We start from the raw sequence: 17,348 nt of genomic DNA on the forward strand, positions 1-17,348 counted from the left end.
CGAGGTGGTGGAACCATAGTTCCATCGACATAGCCCAGCATGTCTTGACTCTCAAGGAGAGGGAGAAGTTGGCTTTTCCAAAGAAGATAATTGGAGGAAGAAAGTTTGATGGTGATCATATGGATTAGAGTATTGAAAGGAAGAAGATGATAAGAAGATTCGGAAGCCATAGAGAAGAAAGGATGAGGGTTGTTAAACCGAAAAGGCTCTGATACCATGTGAATGTTTACTGAATCACCACACCTAAATGGGGGTGAGAGTTCTCTTATTTATAATCATTTACAGGATACAGAAATATGGTAAATTACAAATAATATGGAAATAGTAATAAAAGGAAAGAATAATAAATGAATGCAATATATTTGCCTTTAATAAGAGGGAAAATATGGTAACCCGTAATGTAAGGCAAATATCTAGGGTTAACTATCCTTAACAGTCAACTATCCTTAACAGTTCCTATTGGATCATTCGACACCTTCGTTAGTATTTCACAAACACAATTAATTTCCAACTTGAATTTGTGAAATACGGCCTGAAAATGATCTATTTTACCTTAAACGGTGTCGAAATCAAGTCTGGGAGGGTCTATACGGTGCCAAACAGGTCAGAAAAAGGTTTCGCGAACCGAATTAGCCGCCGGAGCTAAGAAGCCGCTGGAGCCAAGGGGGTGTCGCGCAGCAGACGTGCCTCATGGCACAACTAGAGGGCGACGTGTGTGCAACGGTCTCGGGTCGAGGCGTGGGTCGTCGGGTCAAGCGCGCGGCTGTCGGGCGGGTCAGACTCTGGACGCAGGTTCTGGTTGCGACAGGATGCAGGGTTTTCGTTGCGGTGGGCTGGGCTGAACCTTACTATTGGGTCGCGGTTTGTTTCAATGGGCCGAGGGTTGAATCGTTGAGCCGAGCGGTTTTGGATCATGGGTCAGAGATCGGGTCGGACTTCATCTTCCTCGCCCGATTACCAGCAAAAATTTTCGGCGACACTCTCTCTCTCCTCGATCACGTCGTTTTGACATCCTTTTTCTTCCTTTTTCCTCCATTTTCGAGTCTCGTCCTCCCCCTAATCCCGTTTATAGTATTTTTTGGTTCGTAAGGGCCTAACACTCCTGGATTTGAGAGGGGGTTAAAAAATTTGACGTTCTTTCTCCCTTACTCGATGGTGTCTGACGTGTAAGCAATGTCAAAATCTACCCCTGGTGTATGTGTAAAGGTCTCTAGGGTTGTTTTCGTTGCGTAAATCAGAGGTTTTGACGTCGATTTCATAGGGTTTGGCTTTACTGGAGCTTTGTCGATTTTCTCACTGTCTTTCTCGTTTTTCTCACTATTTTTCTTTCTTGCAGGTGTCTTGAGGTGGCTAAAGCTCGGGTTTGGTTTTCGTGGTGATCCCGACGTCGGGTGCGCTTTGTGGGTCGTGTGCGAATGAAATGCTGGAGTTTTCGGTCTTGCCGACGACTGCAAATTTTTTTTTTTAATCTGATCTGTTACATTATCGACCCCTAAAAGAAACTTTTGTTCCCGAAAGTCTGAAACTCGTTCCCATGTTGCTTCCTCTGTTTGGTGGTTTCACCACAATACTTTAACGAACCCTATGTTTTCTATTACGTAAGGCTTTCACTTCCCGAGCTAGGATTTTAATTGGTTTCTCCTGATAACTCAAGTTTTCCTCGATCTCGAGGGGTTTGTAGTCTATCACGTGCGTAAGGTCCGTTATATAATTTCTCAACATGGACACATGGAATACATCGTGTACGCTCGAGAGAGAAGGTGGTAAGGCTAGTTTGTACGCTACTGAACCTATTCTTTCTAGGATTTCGAAAGGCTAAAGCGGGGGCTTAGCTTTCCCTTACGTCCGAATCTTAGAACGCCTTTCATATGAGCTACTTTTAGGAACACTGGGTCCCCCTCTTTGAACTCTAAATTCCATATAATGCTTTAAACGGTGCCATCGCGACGGTTGTTTGGAAACTGTTGTACGAGAATTCCATTAAGTGTAGTTTAGTGTCCCAACTCTCCGTGAAATCCATAACACATGCCCGAAGCATGTCTTCCACGATTTGGTTTAATCGTTCCATTTGGCCATCAGTTTGTGGGTGGAAGGCAATGCTAAAGTCGAGGCGGGTACCCAACGCTTTTGGGAGTCCGCGCCAAAAGGCCGACGTAAAACACGGGTCCCAATCCGACACTATGTATACCGGGACTCCATGCAACCTCACAATTTCTTTCACATACAGTTGAGCCTAGTTGTCTACTGTATATGTTGCCTTACCCGGTAGGAAGTGTACCGACTTTGTCAGACGATCGACAATTACCCAAATTACCGTGTAACCCTTTAGTGTCTTGGGTAGGCCTACTATGAAATCCATAGGAATACTTTCCCATTTTCATTCCAGTATACTTAGAGGTTGTAGTAGTCCGATGGTTTTCTACCTAGGGGATTGTACTTGTTGGCACACCAGACATTTACTCACGTGTTTCACAATATCCTTTTTCATACTTCGCCACCAGAAGTGTTGTTTCAGGTCTTGATACATCTTTGTTTATTTCGCTCACAGCTAGGACACACAAACGTACTTGACATAATAGTCCATCATCTGTTGACTTAGAAAAACCGCCCACTGGGCCTACTATCAACTGGTCTAGGATTTCATTTAGGCATGGGTCCTCACATTGTGAGTCTATGATTCTCTGTCTGAGTGTGGGGCGCACTGTTAGTCGGCCCATTTGGGCTATAACCTGTTGAGATATGATTCAAGGTATTCAAAATGAAGATATGATTTGAAGTAGTTGAGATATGATTCAAATATTCAAACTACCAAGATTTTAGGAGATTTTAGGAGATTGTTAGTAGATTTGAATTTATCTAGATTTACATGATTTACTATTTCTGGTCCAGTGTATTAGGTATAAATACTGAATTGTGTAACCCTCTAGGCATTAAGTCAGTAGACATTAATAAAGCACTGCAGCTTCTATCTATTCTCATCTATTCCTATCTCTTTCACTATCCCTCTTTCCAACAATTTTGGTATCAGAGCCAAGTTCGTTCAACACGAGGGCGAGTGATTATTTTCTTTTCCAAAACAAAAATGGCAGTAGTTGGTTTTTCTTTCTTTACACCGTTGTTGCCAATCTTTAATGGTGAGAAGTATGAGTGGTGGAGCATCAAGATGAAGACCTTGCTCAGATCGCAGGAGCTATGGGACTTGGTGGAGTACGGGTTCGTTGATATATCAGAACCCACAATTGAAGAAAAGGAGACACTAAGCGAAACCAAGAAAAATGATGTCAACGCTCTATTCATTATTCAGCAAGCAGTTCATGAGACTATCTTTTCACGAATTGCAGCAGCAACCACATCAAAGCAAGCATGGTCAATTCTACAGGAGGAGTTTCAGGGAGATTCAAAAGTCATAACAGTGAAATTTCAATCTTTAAGACGTGATTTTGAAACTCTGCTCATGATGAATGGCGAATCAATTGCTGATTTTTTGTCCAGAACAATGGCAATAGTCAGTCAGATGCGTACCTATGGAGAGAAAATTTCAGACGAAACAATTGTTGCAAAGGTGTTGAGAAGCTTGACTCCAAAGTTTGACCATGTGGTGACTACCATAGAAGAAGCTACTAAGGATCTATCAATACTCTCCGTTGATAAACTGATGGGTTTGCTTCAGGCTCATGAGTCAAGAATCAATAAATCATCAGAAAGGAATATAGAAAAGGCACTACAAGTGGAGACAACCAACAACGAAGGCAACGAAAGAGAAAATATAGAAAAGGCACTACAAGTGGAGACAGCCAACAACGAAGGCAACGAAAAAGAAAATGTTTGTTTAGCAAGTAGAAGTTGTGGAAGAGGAGGATTTCGCAGCTTCCATGGCGATCGTGATAACAGGGGTAGATGGAGAAGTGATGGACAGAGACAATTCAATGAACAAAGGAATGTCATACAATGTTACCATTGTAGAAGGTATGGGCACACAAAATCTGATTGTTGGTATAAAAATCAACTAATGAATTTTGCAGCAGAGAATGAAGAAAAAGAAAAGTTGTTTATGGCATGCATGGATACGAATCCAAAAGAAGGTAATTTATGGTTCGTTGATAGCGGATGCTCGAACCATATGACAGACATCAAATCTTTATTCCGAGAGCTTGATGAGACGCAAAGAATCAAGGTGCAACTTGGAAATAAAAAAGAGATGCAAGTTGAGGAAAAAGACACGGTGAACGTCAAAACCAGTCATGGTAAGATGAAACTCTTTGATAGTGATAGAAAAGAGATTACAGTTGAAGTTTATACGGATGAAGAGACAAGGGTCAACTCCAGTGCATCTCCTGAGATGAGGGCCGACGAGTGTACTGCTTTTCGACTTAGTGCATTAGCGACTACGTTCGCTTTTCCAGGGTGGTACTGGATATCTATGTCGTAATCTTTTACCAGCCCTAGCCATCTACGTTGTCTCATGTTCAATTCTTTTTGTGTGAACAAGTATTTTAGACTTTTATGGTCCGTGTAAATTTGGGTCTTTTCGCCATACAGGTAGTGTTGCCAAGTTTTAACGTGAACACCACCGCCGCCAACTCCAAATCATGTGTAGGATAGCTTTTCTCGTAATCTTTCAATTGGCGTGACGCATACGCAACAACCTTGCCATGTTGCATTAGTACACAACCCAGCCCCTTTTTGGATGCATTACTGTAAATCACGTATCCTGCAGAGCTTTCTGGTTCCGTGAGCACTGGGGCGGACACCAGTCTTTGTTTTAGTTCCTGAAAGTTGGCCTCACAAGTATCGCTCCATACAAAAGGTACGCCCTTTTTTGTCAATTGGGTGAGAGTCGAGGCTATTATAGCAAAGTCTTGGACGAACCTTCAATAGTAACCTGTCAATCCGAAGAAACTTCGTATCTCGGTGACCAGAGTTGGGCGTTTTTATTTCTTGACGGCTTCTATCTTGGTGGGATCTATTAAAATTCTGTCTTTGGACACTGTTGACTCTGGCAATTTGGAGGAAAACGTCGACGAAAAAACTGTTCGAAGGAAAAATAACGGAAAGTAAAAGGAGAGAGATTTACTAAAGACTCGATGATTTGATTTCCTTCCGTTGAAAACTTTAAATAACAAACTCTAATCTAAAAATGGAAAGTAGTGGGCAAAAACTTGCGCCCAAAGTTGGTCAAATGGCCAGCAAAATTACGCTCTTCCATTCAATGAGAGCGTTAATTCAGATTTTTGAAAAAGTAAAAACAACTAACAAAATCTAAGGAAACCACAACTTTTATTTAACAATCTCTCCCTAAAAGTTGTGGCATATCTACCTTATTATTTGAACCCCGATCTTTTAGGTAGTTCCTCAAATTTTATCCGCGCCAGGGACTTGGTGAAAATGTCTCCAAACTGTCCCTGTGTTCGGATGAAATCAATCTTGATGAGCCTTCGATCTGCACATTCTCAGATGTAGTGGAATCTGATTTCTATGTGCTTGCTCCGGTCGTGCAGAACTGGATTTTTAATCAGGGAGATCGTAGCTTTGTTTCCCACGTATAGCATTGATGGATCGCTTTCTCTTCCGATGAGTTCTTCCATCAGTCGCGCAAGCCACACCCCCTATGTTGCCGCCGTCGAAGCGGCGATGTATTCTTACGATCATCAACTGGTGCTCTTACGATCATCAACGATGAGTTCTTCCAATAGATCACGCCGCCTGAGAGGAAGTAGATCATCCCACTGGTGCTCTTACGATCATCAACGTCACTGACAATGTCACTATCACTATAGCCGACCAGCTCAAGCTTCGTCTTTCCTTTCCCTGTGCTGTATCTCACACCCCAGCCACTAGTTCCAGCCACATAGCGCAAGATGCACTTGACAGCCACAAGATGCTCCTCCCGAGGTGCTTCCATAAATCTACTCATATATCCAACTGAGTAAGCAAGGTCAGGGCGTGTGTTTACTANTGTATCTCACACCCCAGCCACTAGTTCCAGCCACATAGCGCAAGATGCACTTGACAGCCACAAGATGCTCCTCCCGAGGTGCTTCCATAAATCTACTCATATATCCAACTGAGTAAGCAAGGTCAGGGCGTGTGTTTACTAGATAGCGCAGGCTCCCGACAATGCTGTGGTAATTGGTGGCGTCGACTGTCGTCGTAGTGACGGTCTTCCTTAGTTGGAGTCGGGCCTCCATTGGCGTCCTTGTAGGGTTACTGTCTGCAAGCCTAGTTGTGTCTAGTAGCTTCTTCGCATACGCACTTTGGCAGATGGTGATGCCGGTAGTACTCTGTTGCACTTCGATGCCGAGGTAGTAGCTAAGTACATCGAGATCACTCATCTTGAAGTTCTTTGACATCTCCCTCTTGAACCTTCCAAGGACTTCCATGTCACCTCCAGTGATTATGAGGTCGTCAACGTACACTCCTACAATCAGTTGCTGCTCGCCGTGGCCATGCGTGTACATGCCATACTCAGAGGCACAACGCTTAAACTTCAGTGACAGTAGGGTACTGTCGAGCTTCGCGTTCCAGGCTCGTGGTGCTTGCCGAAGCCCGAAGAGTGCCTTGTGCAGGCGCAGTACCTTACCCGGGTTGTCGTTGTCCAGGAAGTCAGGTGGTTGTCGGACGTAGATGGTCTCCTTCAGCTCTCTGTTGAGGAAAGCGAACTTCACGTCCATGTGGTGGACCTCCCAAGAGCAATGTGCCGCGATTGCCAGCAAAAGGCGGACGGATTCTAACCTTGCCACCGGTGCAAATACCTCTTCGAAGTCCACTCCTTGCTTCTGGACGTAGCCCTTCGCCACCAGACGGGCCTTGTGCTTCACAACTTCTCCCTTATCGTTGCGCTTCAGTTTGAAGACCCATTTGAGCCCTATGGCTTGGTGTCCCAGAGGCATATCCTCTGGACTCCATGTCTGGTTCTCGATGATGGATGTCATCTCCTCCTGCATTACCTTCAGCCAGCACGGGTTCCTTTCTGCTTCGGCGAAGGTGTTTGGTTCATCTGCGCTGATGGCATGCAGTTCGGCCACTTCTTTGAGCTCGCGCGCCGCCAGTCCAAGTTGTTCACCTCCTCCCACTAGGTCATCCATCCTCTGGTACCTGACCACCAGATCATCATCGTGATCGGCATCCAGCGTCGAATCTGCAATCCGTGGTATTGCAAACTCTTTTGGTTCGGGGGTGCACCTGCTGGCGACGGTGATAGCTCCTGATGTTGGGCTCCTCCTTTCGGCTTGGTGATGAGGTACTCCACCGTAAATTGATTTGGATTGTGGTCTGCCTCGATCATGTCATTCCACTGCCAGAAGGTGCTTTCGTCGAAGACAACGTTGCGAGACACGTGAGCTCACCCACTCGCAGGATCATAGAGTCTGTACGCCTTGCTCCCGGGTTCATAGCCGATGAAGACAACTTGCAGCCCCCTTGGATCGAGCTTGGCGAGGTGGAGACATGCTACCTTTATGTATGTGACGCAGCAGAACACTCGAAAATGATGTACCATTGGCTTTTTGTTGTACCAGGTCTCATATGGCATCTTCCCATCGAGGCTTCGGGTTGGCGACCAATTGAGGAGATAGACGGCCGTCATTACCGCCTCTCCCCAGAATCTCCCAGGTATCCCGACCGTCATTAGCAAAGACCTCACTGTCCCGACGATGGTCTGATTTTGGCGTTCCACCACTCCGTTCTGCTTGAGGGAGTAGGGCACCGTTAGTTTCCGTTGTATACCGAACTCATCGTAGTACTTACCGAAACTTGTTGAGGTGAATTCTCTGCCTCGGTCTGTGTGCAGCACTCGCATCTTCTTTCCGCATTCGGCCTCCGCTCGCGCTTGAATGCGCTTAACCGCCTCTTCCGCCTCACTTTTCGCTTGCCGCAGGATTAGCCACATGAAGCATCTTTTGTCATCGACCAACAGGAGGAAGAGGGTCTTACCGCCTGGGGTCGTCGACTTGATGGGCCCGCAGATATCGCCGTGGACCAGCTCCAACGGCTCATCGGTGCGGTAGGATGTCTGAGATGGAAAGGGGGTGCACCTCTGTTTGCCGATGAGGCACCCGTCGCACAGCTTGTTCACGCCTTTGATTGCCGGCAAACCATGCACCATCTCTCCCTTCTGTAGTTTTTCTAGAGCAGGAAAGTTTAAGTGCCCGTACCTTGCATGCCACCTCTAAGATACCTCTTTGATCTTGGCCGAGAGGCTGACGGGTTGCTCTATCTCTAACTCAAGGATGTAAAGACGGTTTGTCGTGTGCCGAACTTGCGTGAGCAACCGTTATCGATCATCGCAGATTTTGAGTACCCCGCGCTCGATGAAAATGAAGCAGTCGGCCTCATTAAGTTGACCCAGGCTCAAAAGGTTAGCCTTGAGCCTCGAGATGAATTAGACATCGGTCAGCTTGCGGTGCTCGCCTCCCTTGTTGATGAACAGGATGGTGTTGCGCTCTTTGATCTCGACGACAGAGCCATGGCCGAATTTTACCGTCCTGCGAATTCCCGAGTCGAGCTCGAAGAACGCAGATCTAGCCCCAGTCATATGGTTTGTTGTCCCTGTGTCGAGGACCCATCGTCGGTGCTCATGCTGCTCGTCCCTCTCGCTGATCTAAGCGAACACTCACTCCTCCTTCAGTTGAATTGGCTCTCCAGTTGGTGCCTATGCTACGCCCAGCTGGAGCTCGGGTTCGACGCTCACTAGAGGAGCAGTTATGCCTCGAGATGGAGCTTGCGGTGCTCGCCTCCCTTGTTGATGAACAGGATGGTGTCGCACCCTTTGATCTCGACGACAGAGCCATCGCCGAATTTCACCGTCCTGCGAATTCCCGAGTCGAGCTCGAAGAACGCAGATCTAGCCCCAGTCATATGGTTTGTTGTCCCTGTGTCGAGGACCCATCGCCGGTGCTCATGCTGCTCGTCCCTCTCGCTGATCTAAGCGAACACTCACTCCTCCTTCAGTTGAATTGGCTCTCCAGCTGGTGCCTATGCTACGCCCAACTGGAGCTCGGGTTCGACGCTCACTAGAGGAGCAGTTACGCTTTGAGATGGAGCTTGCGGTGCTCGCCTCCCTTGTTGATGAACAGGATGGTGTCGCACCCTTTGATCTCGACGACAGAGCCATCGCCGAATTTCACCGTCCTGCGAATTCCCGAGTCGAGCTCGAAGAACGCAGATCTAGCCCCAGTCATATGGTTTGTTGTCCCTGTGTCGAGGACCCATCGTCGGTGCTCATGCTGCTCGTCCCTCTCGCTGATCTAAGCGAACACTCACTCCTCCTTCAGTTGAATTGGCTCTCCAGCTGGTGCCTATGCTACGCCCAGCTGGAGCTCGGGTTCGACGCTCACTAGAGGAGCAGTTACGCCGTCATCGATTACCTCCACCTCTGTGGATTTGGAATTAAAACTGGGGACGTCGGATAAGACCGATGCACCTACCATGAAGAGAGCTGTCTCGTCCTCCTTAGATTGAGCCACATGGGCCTTCTCGGCCTTCTCGGCCTTCTCCTTGATCCTGATCCTGATCCTGATCCTGATCCTGATCCTGATTAGGTGACCTCTCTTCCCACAGTTCGAGTACTGGATCGACCTGCCATCAGTCGACTCCTTCCTCTAGCTCGACAGCGAGCCATAACCCTTGCACCTGTAGGTTGACGCGCATGCGAGCCATAACCCTTGCACCTGTAGGTTGACGCGCATCAACAAGGCCCACTCGTTGTAGTTGGACCTTGTCAGCATCGGGTACTGAACGGTGGCGGTCGTCGTCTCCTTGATCACCCGCTCAACGACAACTCGACGCCGAAAAGAAGAATGAGTTAAGGAGAAAGAAGATCAGTAGTTCAGGGGCGAAGCCACGAGAACGATAGGGAGAGGAGTTTACGGAATGAATAGGTTCCGGATGAGGAAGAAGACGAGTTGGATAAGTTTTGAAAGTAGCTAAGGGAATAAAGTATAAGGAGTAGAGTCTTGAAAAGCTACCCGTGAGCCTGCCCAAGATGGACCCCATGACGTGTGTATTTTCGCACTTTGCATTTCTTCTACTTGAACCTAAGACCGGCATGTTATTAAGTCAACGCTCTAACCACTTAACTGTTGATAAAGTTGGCTCCTCTGCAATGATATACCTCTGATGGCTTCAACCGGGCTCTGATACCACTTGTTGACTCTGGCAATTGGGAGGAAAACGTCGACGAAAAAACTGGCAGAAGGAAAATTTCTTAGAAGAAAAAATAAGGAAAAGTAAAAGGAGAGAGATTTGCTAAAGACTCGATGATTTGATTTTCTTCCGTTGAATACTTTAATAGGTTAGGTCGAATGAAGCCTTTATCTAATAGGTTTTGTAGTTGTGATTTAAGTTCTTTTAGTTATGCTGGGACCATGCGGTATGGGGCTTTAGAGATGGGTCCCGTTCCTGGTTCTAGTTCTATTCTAAAGTTTACCGCTCGCAATGGAGGGATTCCCCGGAGGTCCTCCGGGAAGACATCTGTGAATTCGTTTACTATGGGTACCGTATCTATTGTTTCTCCTTTCCTTTTGTGTTTACTACACAAGCTAGAATCGCTCACCCCTTTGTTGTACGAGGAGTTTGGCTTTCATCATCGATATTATTTCTAGGGTAGTGCCTGTGAAGGTTCCTTTAAACTTAAAGGTAAGTCCGTTTGGAGGTGTGAATACCACTTTTTTCTTATGGCAGTCTATGCTAGCAAATTTTTCGGCTAGCCAGTCCATTCCTAGTATGACGTCAAAATCCGTCATATCTACTACTTTTAGGTCTACGTGGATGGTTCGTCCAACTATTACCACTTGTCCGTCTTTTACTCTATTTTTCGTGACTAGGTCTACCCCTGCTGGGGTACCAACCGACAATACATGCATTAAGGGTTCTACTACGAACTCTGCTTGACTAATAAATGGTGAAGAAACAAATGAATGGATAGAACCCGAATCAAACAACGTCAATGCTAGAAAGCGTACCTGTCACCACGGTGCCAGACGTTCCCGCCTCTTTGCTGGTCGTAACATAGGCTCTGGTCTGTGCGCGGGTTTACATGGTGGGTTCTCGAATGACCGGACCTCTAAGGGGTTCCCTTGGGTTTCCTGTGTCCGTTGCAGGCAAGCTCTGGCCACATGACCTGCACGACTGCATTTATAACACACACCGAAGCCTACCAAACATCTACCACCATGTTGTTTTCCACAGTCGCGGCACAGGGATTTTTTCCTGTACTAGGTATCAGGCTATTGGAGGTGGAGCAAGTGGCCTATTTTGATGTCGAGGTCTCTAGAGTGGCGGTTGAAATTCCATGGGTCCGACTTCGACAGGGCATTTCTTTCCTATGACAACCGTTGGCTCCGAAATTTTCTCCTCCAGAGCCTTGGCTGTCCTTAGGGCCTCTTCGTAAGTTTTCGGGTTAAATGCCTTCAACATGCGGCGGGCCTTCGGGTTTAACCCCAACACAAATTTCTCTGTCTATTTCTCTTCAGTGTCTGCTAATGACGGTACGAACTTTCTTAATTTCATGAATTTCTGATTATACTGATCCACCGTGCGTTCGCCTTGGGTCAAGTGTTAAATTCTTGTTGTTTCTTTATACGGGTTTCTTTTGGATAGTAATATTTCAAGCAGGCTTCCTTAAAGGTTTCCCATGTTGTGATCCCCTCTTCCGGGTTGATATTCTGTTTATTATCCGCCCACCACACTTCTGCGTCTTTTTGCAGTACATATGTCGCACATGCTACTTTATGTTCATCAGGGCATCTCATTGATTCAAAGGTCGTTTCCATGTTTGCGATCCACATCTGAGCTGCTGTGGGATCTTCCTTTGAACTGACAAAAGGACGGGGGTTATACCGTCTGAAGTATTTTAACCAACTCACCCCCCTGTCCGGTTGTGGGTTTTTGGCCGGTTGTGTGGCTGTCACATCCACCGGTTGTGTGGCCACAGCGTTGGCTGGTTGCGTGGCCATTGCTACGACTTGTTGTGTAGCTAACAATGTGGCATGTTGTGTGGTCAGCATTGTTTACATTGTCGTTTTGATCGACTCCAACATCAATCTTGTGGCAGGGTCTAACCCGGCCTGTGGTGCAGCTTGAGGGGGCGGTGCATTTTTCGGAGGGGGTTCAACTTGTGGGGGAGGTGCGTATTCAGGAGGGGGTACAGCTTGTGGGGGAGATTCGTATTTATGAGGGGGTGTAGCTTGTGGGGGAGGTTTGTATTCAGGAGGTAGCTCAAATGCATAGGGTCCAGTAGTCGACCCTTCTTGGGAAGTGCTTCTTTCGGCTTCTCTTCTTCCCCATCTCCTAATGGGAGGCCGTCCTCTCCGTCTCCTTCCTCTTCTACGCCCTCTATGCTGCATGGTTCTAGAAACCAAGAAAATGAATCTATCTAAGTCTATGATTTACTTATAACATTACTTACCTTCTACTATATAATTCAAGGAAAAGGAAACATAGATGCTGTAACATAAAGACATGCATTGATACCAGATCACATCATAGCATAAAATCATACAGTATCATGACATTCAATTTTTAAAGCCAGTCACATTAAATATACTACAAAAAAAAAAATATTTGTCCTTCCCTCATCCACGCAAGGTGTACCTGACAACGACAGACCATCGGCGATTGGACCGTGGAACATGTCAAGCCTACATCATAGGCTAGTCTACAAGATCTTTAAACTTGTCTACCCCCCTTCGGGGAACAGCGAGAAGGCTGGCACATCGTCTGGTGTCTCGCTCTGATACCATTTATAACGACCTAGATCCACCGATTGCAGATATTGTCCTCTTTCGGCTTTCTCTTTTGGATTGTGATCTCCCATATTGGTTGGGGAGGAGAACAAACCACCATTTATAAGGGTGTGGAAACCTTCCCCTAGTAGACGCGTTTTAAAGCCTTGAGGGGAAGCCCAAAAGGGAAAGCCCAAAGAGGACAATATTGCTTAAGCTCTTCTCGATTTTCCAAGATGGAAAAGAATTTCTTTCATGTTTTGCTACCACACAGCTCTTACAAATTTCGGTTGAAGGAGAGATGTATGGCAACCCAATCACCATCTTCTTTGACTTTGAAGACAAGTCTTTAACCCTTTAAATTGTAGATGACCATACCTAAAATGCCAAAGCTAGTTGGTATCTTCTTTCTTCACCATGAAACTTCTGGTTACGATATTTAACGTCAATGAATATAAGCGGTTGGTGGTCATCTACATCTTAGCAATCGATCCTCTTCTAGAGTCATAAATCTCACGTTCATTATTTCGGAATGTGATCACATACTCCTTTTCTTGCAATTGAACGATACTAACCAAGTTGGCCTTCAAATCAGGAATGTAGAACACATTAGAAATTGGTCTTTAACCCTTTAAATTGTAGATGACCATACCTAAAATGTCAAAGCTAGTTGGTATCTTCCTTCTTCACCATGAAACTTCTGGCTACGATATTTAACGTCAATGGATATAAGCGGTTGGTGGTCATCTGCATCTTAGCAATCGATCCTTATCTAGAGTCATAAATCTCACATTCATTATTTTGGAATGTGATCACATACCCCTTTTCTTGCAATTGAACGATACTAAGCAAGTTGGCCTTCAAATCAGGAATGTAGAACACATTAGAAATTGTCTCTATCTACTGTTCCTTTCCCATCACTTGAACAGTTGAATTGTTGTCAAGAAAAATAGTAGTATGAAAATTTTCATTATTTTGGAATGTGATCACATATCCCTTCCCTTGCAATTGAACTATACTAAGCAAGTTGGCCTTCAAATCAGGAATGTAGAACACATTAGAAATTGTCTGTTCCTTTCCCCATCACTTGAACAGTTGAATTGTTGCCAAGACAAATAGTAGTATGAAAATTTTCATCCAGAGTTGAGAAGAGTTCCTTACAACCTGTCATATGGTTGCTGCATTCAGAGTCTATGACCCATACACCTTGATCTGCAACCTTCATATCATGAAATGACATTAACAATGTTTCTTTTTCTCTTTTCTCTGCATTGTTGGATTGATCTCTTTTCTCCTTTTGGAGCCTGGTATAGAATTCATTCTGGTAATGTCCAAGGCATTCATATCTGTAGCATTCCACGTTAGACTTGTCAAAATGTCTCTTACCTTTGTTATCATAATCGTCTCTTGTCTTTGTTATCATAATCGTCTCTGACTAGATCTGCTAAATTGTTGCCAAGACAAATAGTAGTATGAAAATTTTCATCCAGAGTTGAGATGAATTCCTTACAACCTGTCATATNAAGACAAATAGTAGTATGAAAATTTTCATCCAGAGTTGAGATGAATTCCTTACAACCTGTCATATGGTTGCTGCATTCAGAGTCTATGACTCATACACCTTAATCTGCAACCTTGATATCATGAAATGACATTAACAATGTTTCTTCTTCTCTTTTCTCCGCAATGTTGGATTGATCTCTTTTCTCCTTTTGGAGCCTGGTATAGCATTCATTCTTGTAATGTCCAAGGCATTCATATCTGTAGCATTCCACCTTAGACTTGTCAAAATGTCTCTTGCCTTTGTTATCATAATCGTCTCTGACTAGATCTGCTGACCTGCCATCACCTCCACTTCTTTCTCGACTACCTCTTCCACAACCTTTGCCTCTTCTTTGCCCTCTACCTCTGGAACTTGAAGTTTCACCTGGTGTGGATATTTTTAAGGTTGTCATCTCCTCTATTGCACTCGTGCGATTAAGCTTCTGCTCATGCACTAGCAAGAAGCTTTGAAGTTCATCTATTTGCATATCTTCGACGTTGTTTGCTTCTTCAATAGAACATATAATGTAATCGAATTTTGGAATTAGAGATTGCAAAATTTTTTCTACATCCGCAACATCTGTGATTGAATCACAATGCATTCTCATTTTACTTGCAAGACTCATAACCTTGCTAATATAACCATTCATCATTTCTCCCTTTTTGCATTTGGAGAATTTCAAAGTCTCTTCTAACTGCTTGAAATTGAGCACGCTTTACTCTCATTGAGCCTTGATACTTCCTCCTCATTGAATCCCAAATTTCCTTGGATGTCTTCTTCTAAAGCATCGTTTCCAAGATAGTCCGATCAATGGACTGGAATAAATAACTCTTGACCTTCAGGTCCTTCAACTTCGATGCTGCCAACCATTGTCGTTGAACGGCTGAGAGTACCTCGCCTTCATTTGTCTCTACATAACCCGTCTCAACCATATCAAACAACTCCTTTAAACTAAGGAAATTTTCTATCAACATCGCCCAATGATCATAGTCACCATCGAATCTCGGGATGGCGGGCTGAACGTAGTTATCAACTTGTCTTTCTACTTCCGTTTTTGCTGCTGCAAGATCGCTATGATACCAGTTATTGGTGACAACGGGGAAATTTGATAGAATTCTTTGGGAGAAGAGAACTTTGTACAACTAAGAAGGAATGTTTAATTGATTCTCTACCTCTTCCACCAATGCCAAAATATATATATGGAGGAAACTTGGGACATTCCCCAATACCATTTAATACAACCCTGCTAGCATTTTGTACATATCATATCCTTTTTCATATCCTTTCACATATCGTTCATCATTCATATCACATCATTTCTCATTTTTCAGTTCTCATATCATACATAATTCTAACAGGGTTAGAATATAGGGACATAAATATAGGGACATTTTAGTCATTTTACACCTACTCTTGGTTGAACCCATTATCATATTCTAATGGTCACGGAAATTTCATAAATAACCTTATCATGTCATATTGATTCTTCCCTAAAATTTTATGAGCAACCGAACTCATTTAGTAAGTTTGTGGCTCGGGCACTACATTGAAATAAATTATCATGTGAACAATAAGGTTGGCGAACTTACCCCATCTTAATCCCAAGATCCTCATTTTTTTTTAATGATGATTCCATTAATTGGATCAATATTTTTTACTCAAAGTTTCTAAACTTGTTAAAGCTTCAATAATTGACATTTTTATCCATAATTGACCTTTACTTATTTAATCTAACGTCATTATTCCAAAATTTACTATAACTCAGCTCTTATTAACTGGTACATAAGTTTGTTTTTTATTACCTCATCAATAATGAATACAAGGGAAATAAAGGAAAACAACTCTTACATAACATTTGTACTAACCTATGATTTATTAATGTGATTACAATTCAACCTATAGTAACCTATACTAATGATGCAAACGGGAATTCAACCTATACTAACCTATACTATGAATGCAAATGAAATTCAACCTATACTAAACTATACTACGAATGGAAAGCAACTATCCTATGCATGTGCCACGATCCCGGGACGTGCGATGCCACCCTACATCCTCAAAAGTCAATAATTGACGTTTTTGTCCATACATCCTCAAAATCTCATTTTAAAATACTTGATCTCTCATTGCACAAGAAAATTGTTGATTAAACTTCAAAATGACATTTTCTTTTGATCCTTTTTTATTTTCTCCTAATCATTCGGGAAAGGCAAAAAAAATTTGAGGGTAGCAAACATTCTCGAGAATTTCTCTTAGATTCAAGCTCATAGCGGATGATAGAACTAGAATAGATATTTTATGTTTCCTACTCACATGAGCCCATATCTTTGCTTTTCGATCAATCTCCAATTCTAATCTTCCTCCCCAATCAGATATTATAGTGCCGATATAGACCGATATTTCATTATGGTCCAATTCTGATCGATAATAGATACTAGGACTTTGCAATATTTAACGGATCGCAATTCTGTATAGTCCATTTCTATACAAGTTCTCGGGAAATTCATTAGAGGAATGTTTCCAATAAAAAAAAATGTTTTCCTTTCCTCAATATTGTATGTGTATTGTTTGTACCTATCCACTTGATTTGGTTCATCATTAATGTCTCATCTTTGAATGGATCTACGAACGACTTACTGTATTTGATTTGTGGCCAAACTAGAGTTTGAGAATTTGGTAACTTTCATTGTACACATTGTCAAATAGGCTTTTATCTCGGTATACCTNAACGACTTACTGTATTTGATTTGTGGCCAAACTAGAGTTTGAGAATTTGGTAACTTTCATTGTACACATTGTCAAATAGGCTTTTATCTCGGTATACCTATCTAGTACAACACAAAACTAAAGTTCCTATAACCATAACGGAAAGGCACCATAACCTTCTTACTTTTATTTTGTTTTCCTCATCATATCAAGAAGGGGCTTAACATAATTCTATTCCAAAAATTGGTATTATATAAGTATGGTGGATTTCCTCAGATGCCATAAAACTTAGACAATGTCCCACTGTAATCCTCGTGTATCCCCCACCCAAGTCCATCTTAAATCACGATTTCTTAAATTTAAGGAACCTTGAA

The 17,348-nt window shown here is 43.7% G+C and overlaps 2 protein-coding genes across 2 annotated transcripts; both read right to left on the bottom strand.

Annotated features, from left to right (window-relative positions):
* Positions 1 to 12,008: 12,008 nt before the first annotated feature.
* LOC111798836 (pollen-specific leucine-rich repeat extensin-like protein 1) lies at positions 12,009 to 12,344 on the bottom strand. The gene has a single exon (XM_023682177.1). The coding sequence runs from the start codon at positions 12,342 to 12,344 to the stop codon at positions 12,009 to 12,011; it is 336 nt and encodes a 111-aa protein (XP_023537945.1).
* A 2,000-nt stretch (positions 12,345 to 14,344) lies between these two features.
* Positions 14,345 to 15,859, bottom strand: LOC111798839. The gene is made up of 3 exons (XM_023682185.1): positions 15,855 to 15,859; positions 15,159 to 15,336; positions 14,345 to 14,959 (listed from the first exon to the last, which is right to left on the bottom strand). The coding sequence occupies exons 1-3, from the start codon at positions 15,857 to 15,859 to the stop codon at positions 14,345 to 14,347; spliced, it is 798 nt and encodes a 265-aa protein (XP_023537953.1).
* Positions 15,860 to 17,348: the final 1,489 nt, after the last annotated feature.

The sequence above is a fragment of the Cucurbita pepo genome, chromosome LG07, assembly GCF_002806865.2.
Source record: "Cucurbita pepo subsp. pepo cultivar mu-cu-16 chromosome LG07, ASM280686v2, whole genome shotgun sequence".
NCBI lineage: Eukaryota > Viridiplantae > Streptophyta > Magnoliopsida > Cucurbitales > Cucurbitaceae > Cucurbita > Cucurbita pepo.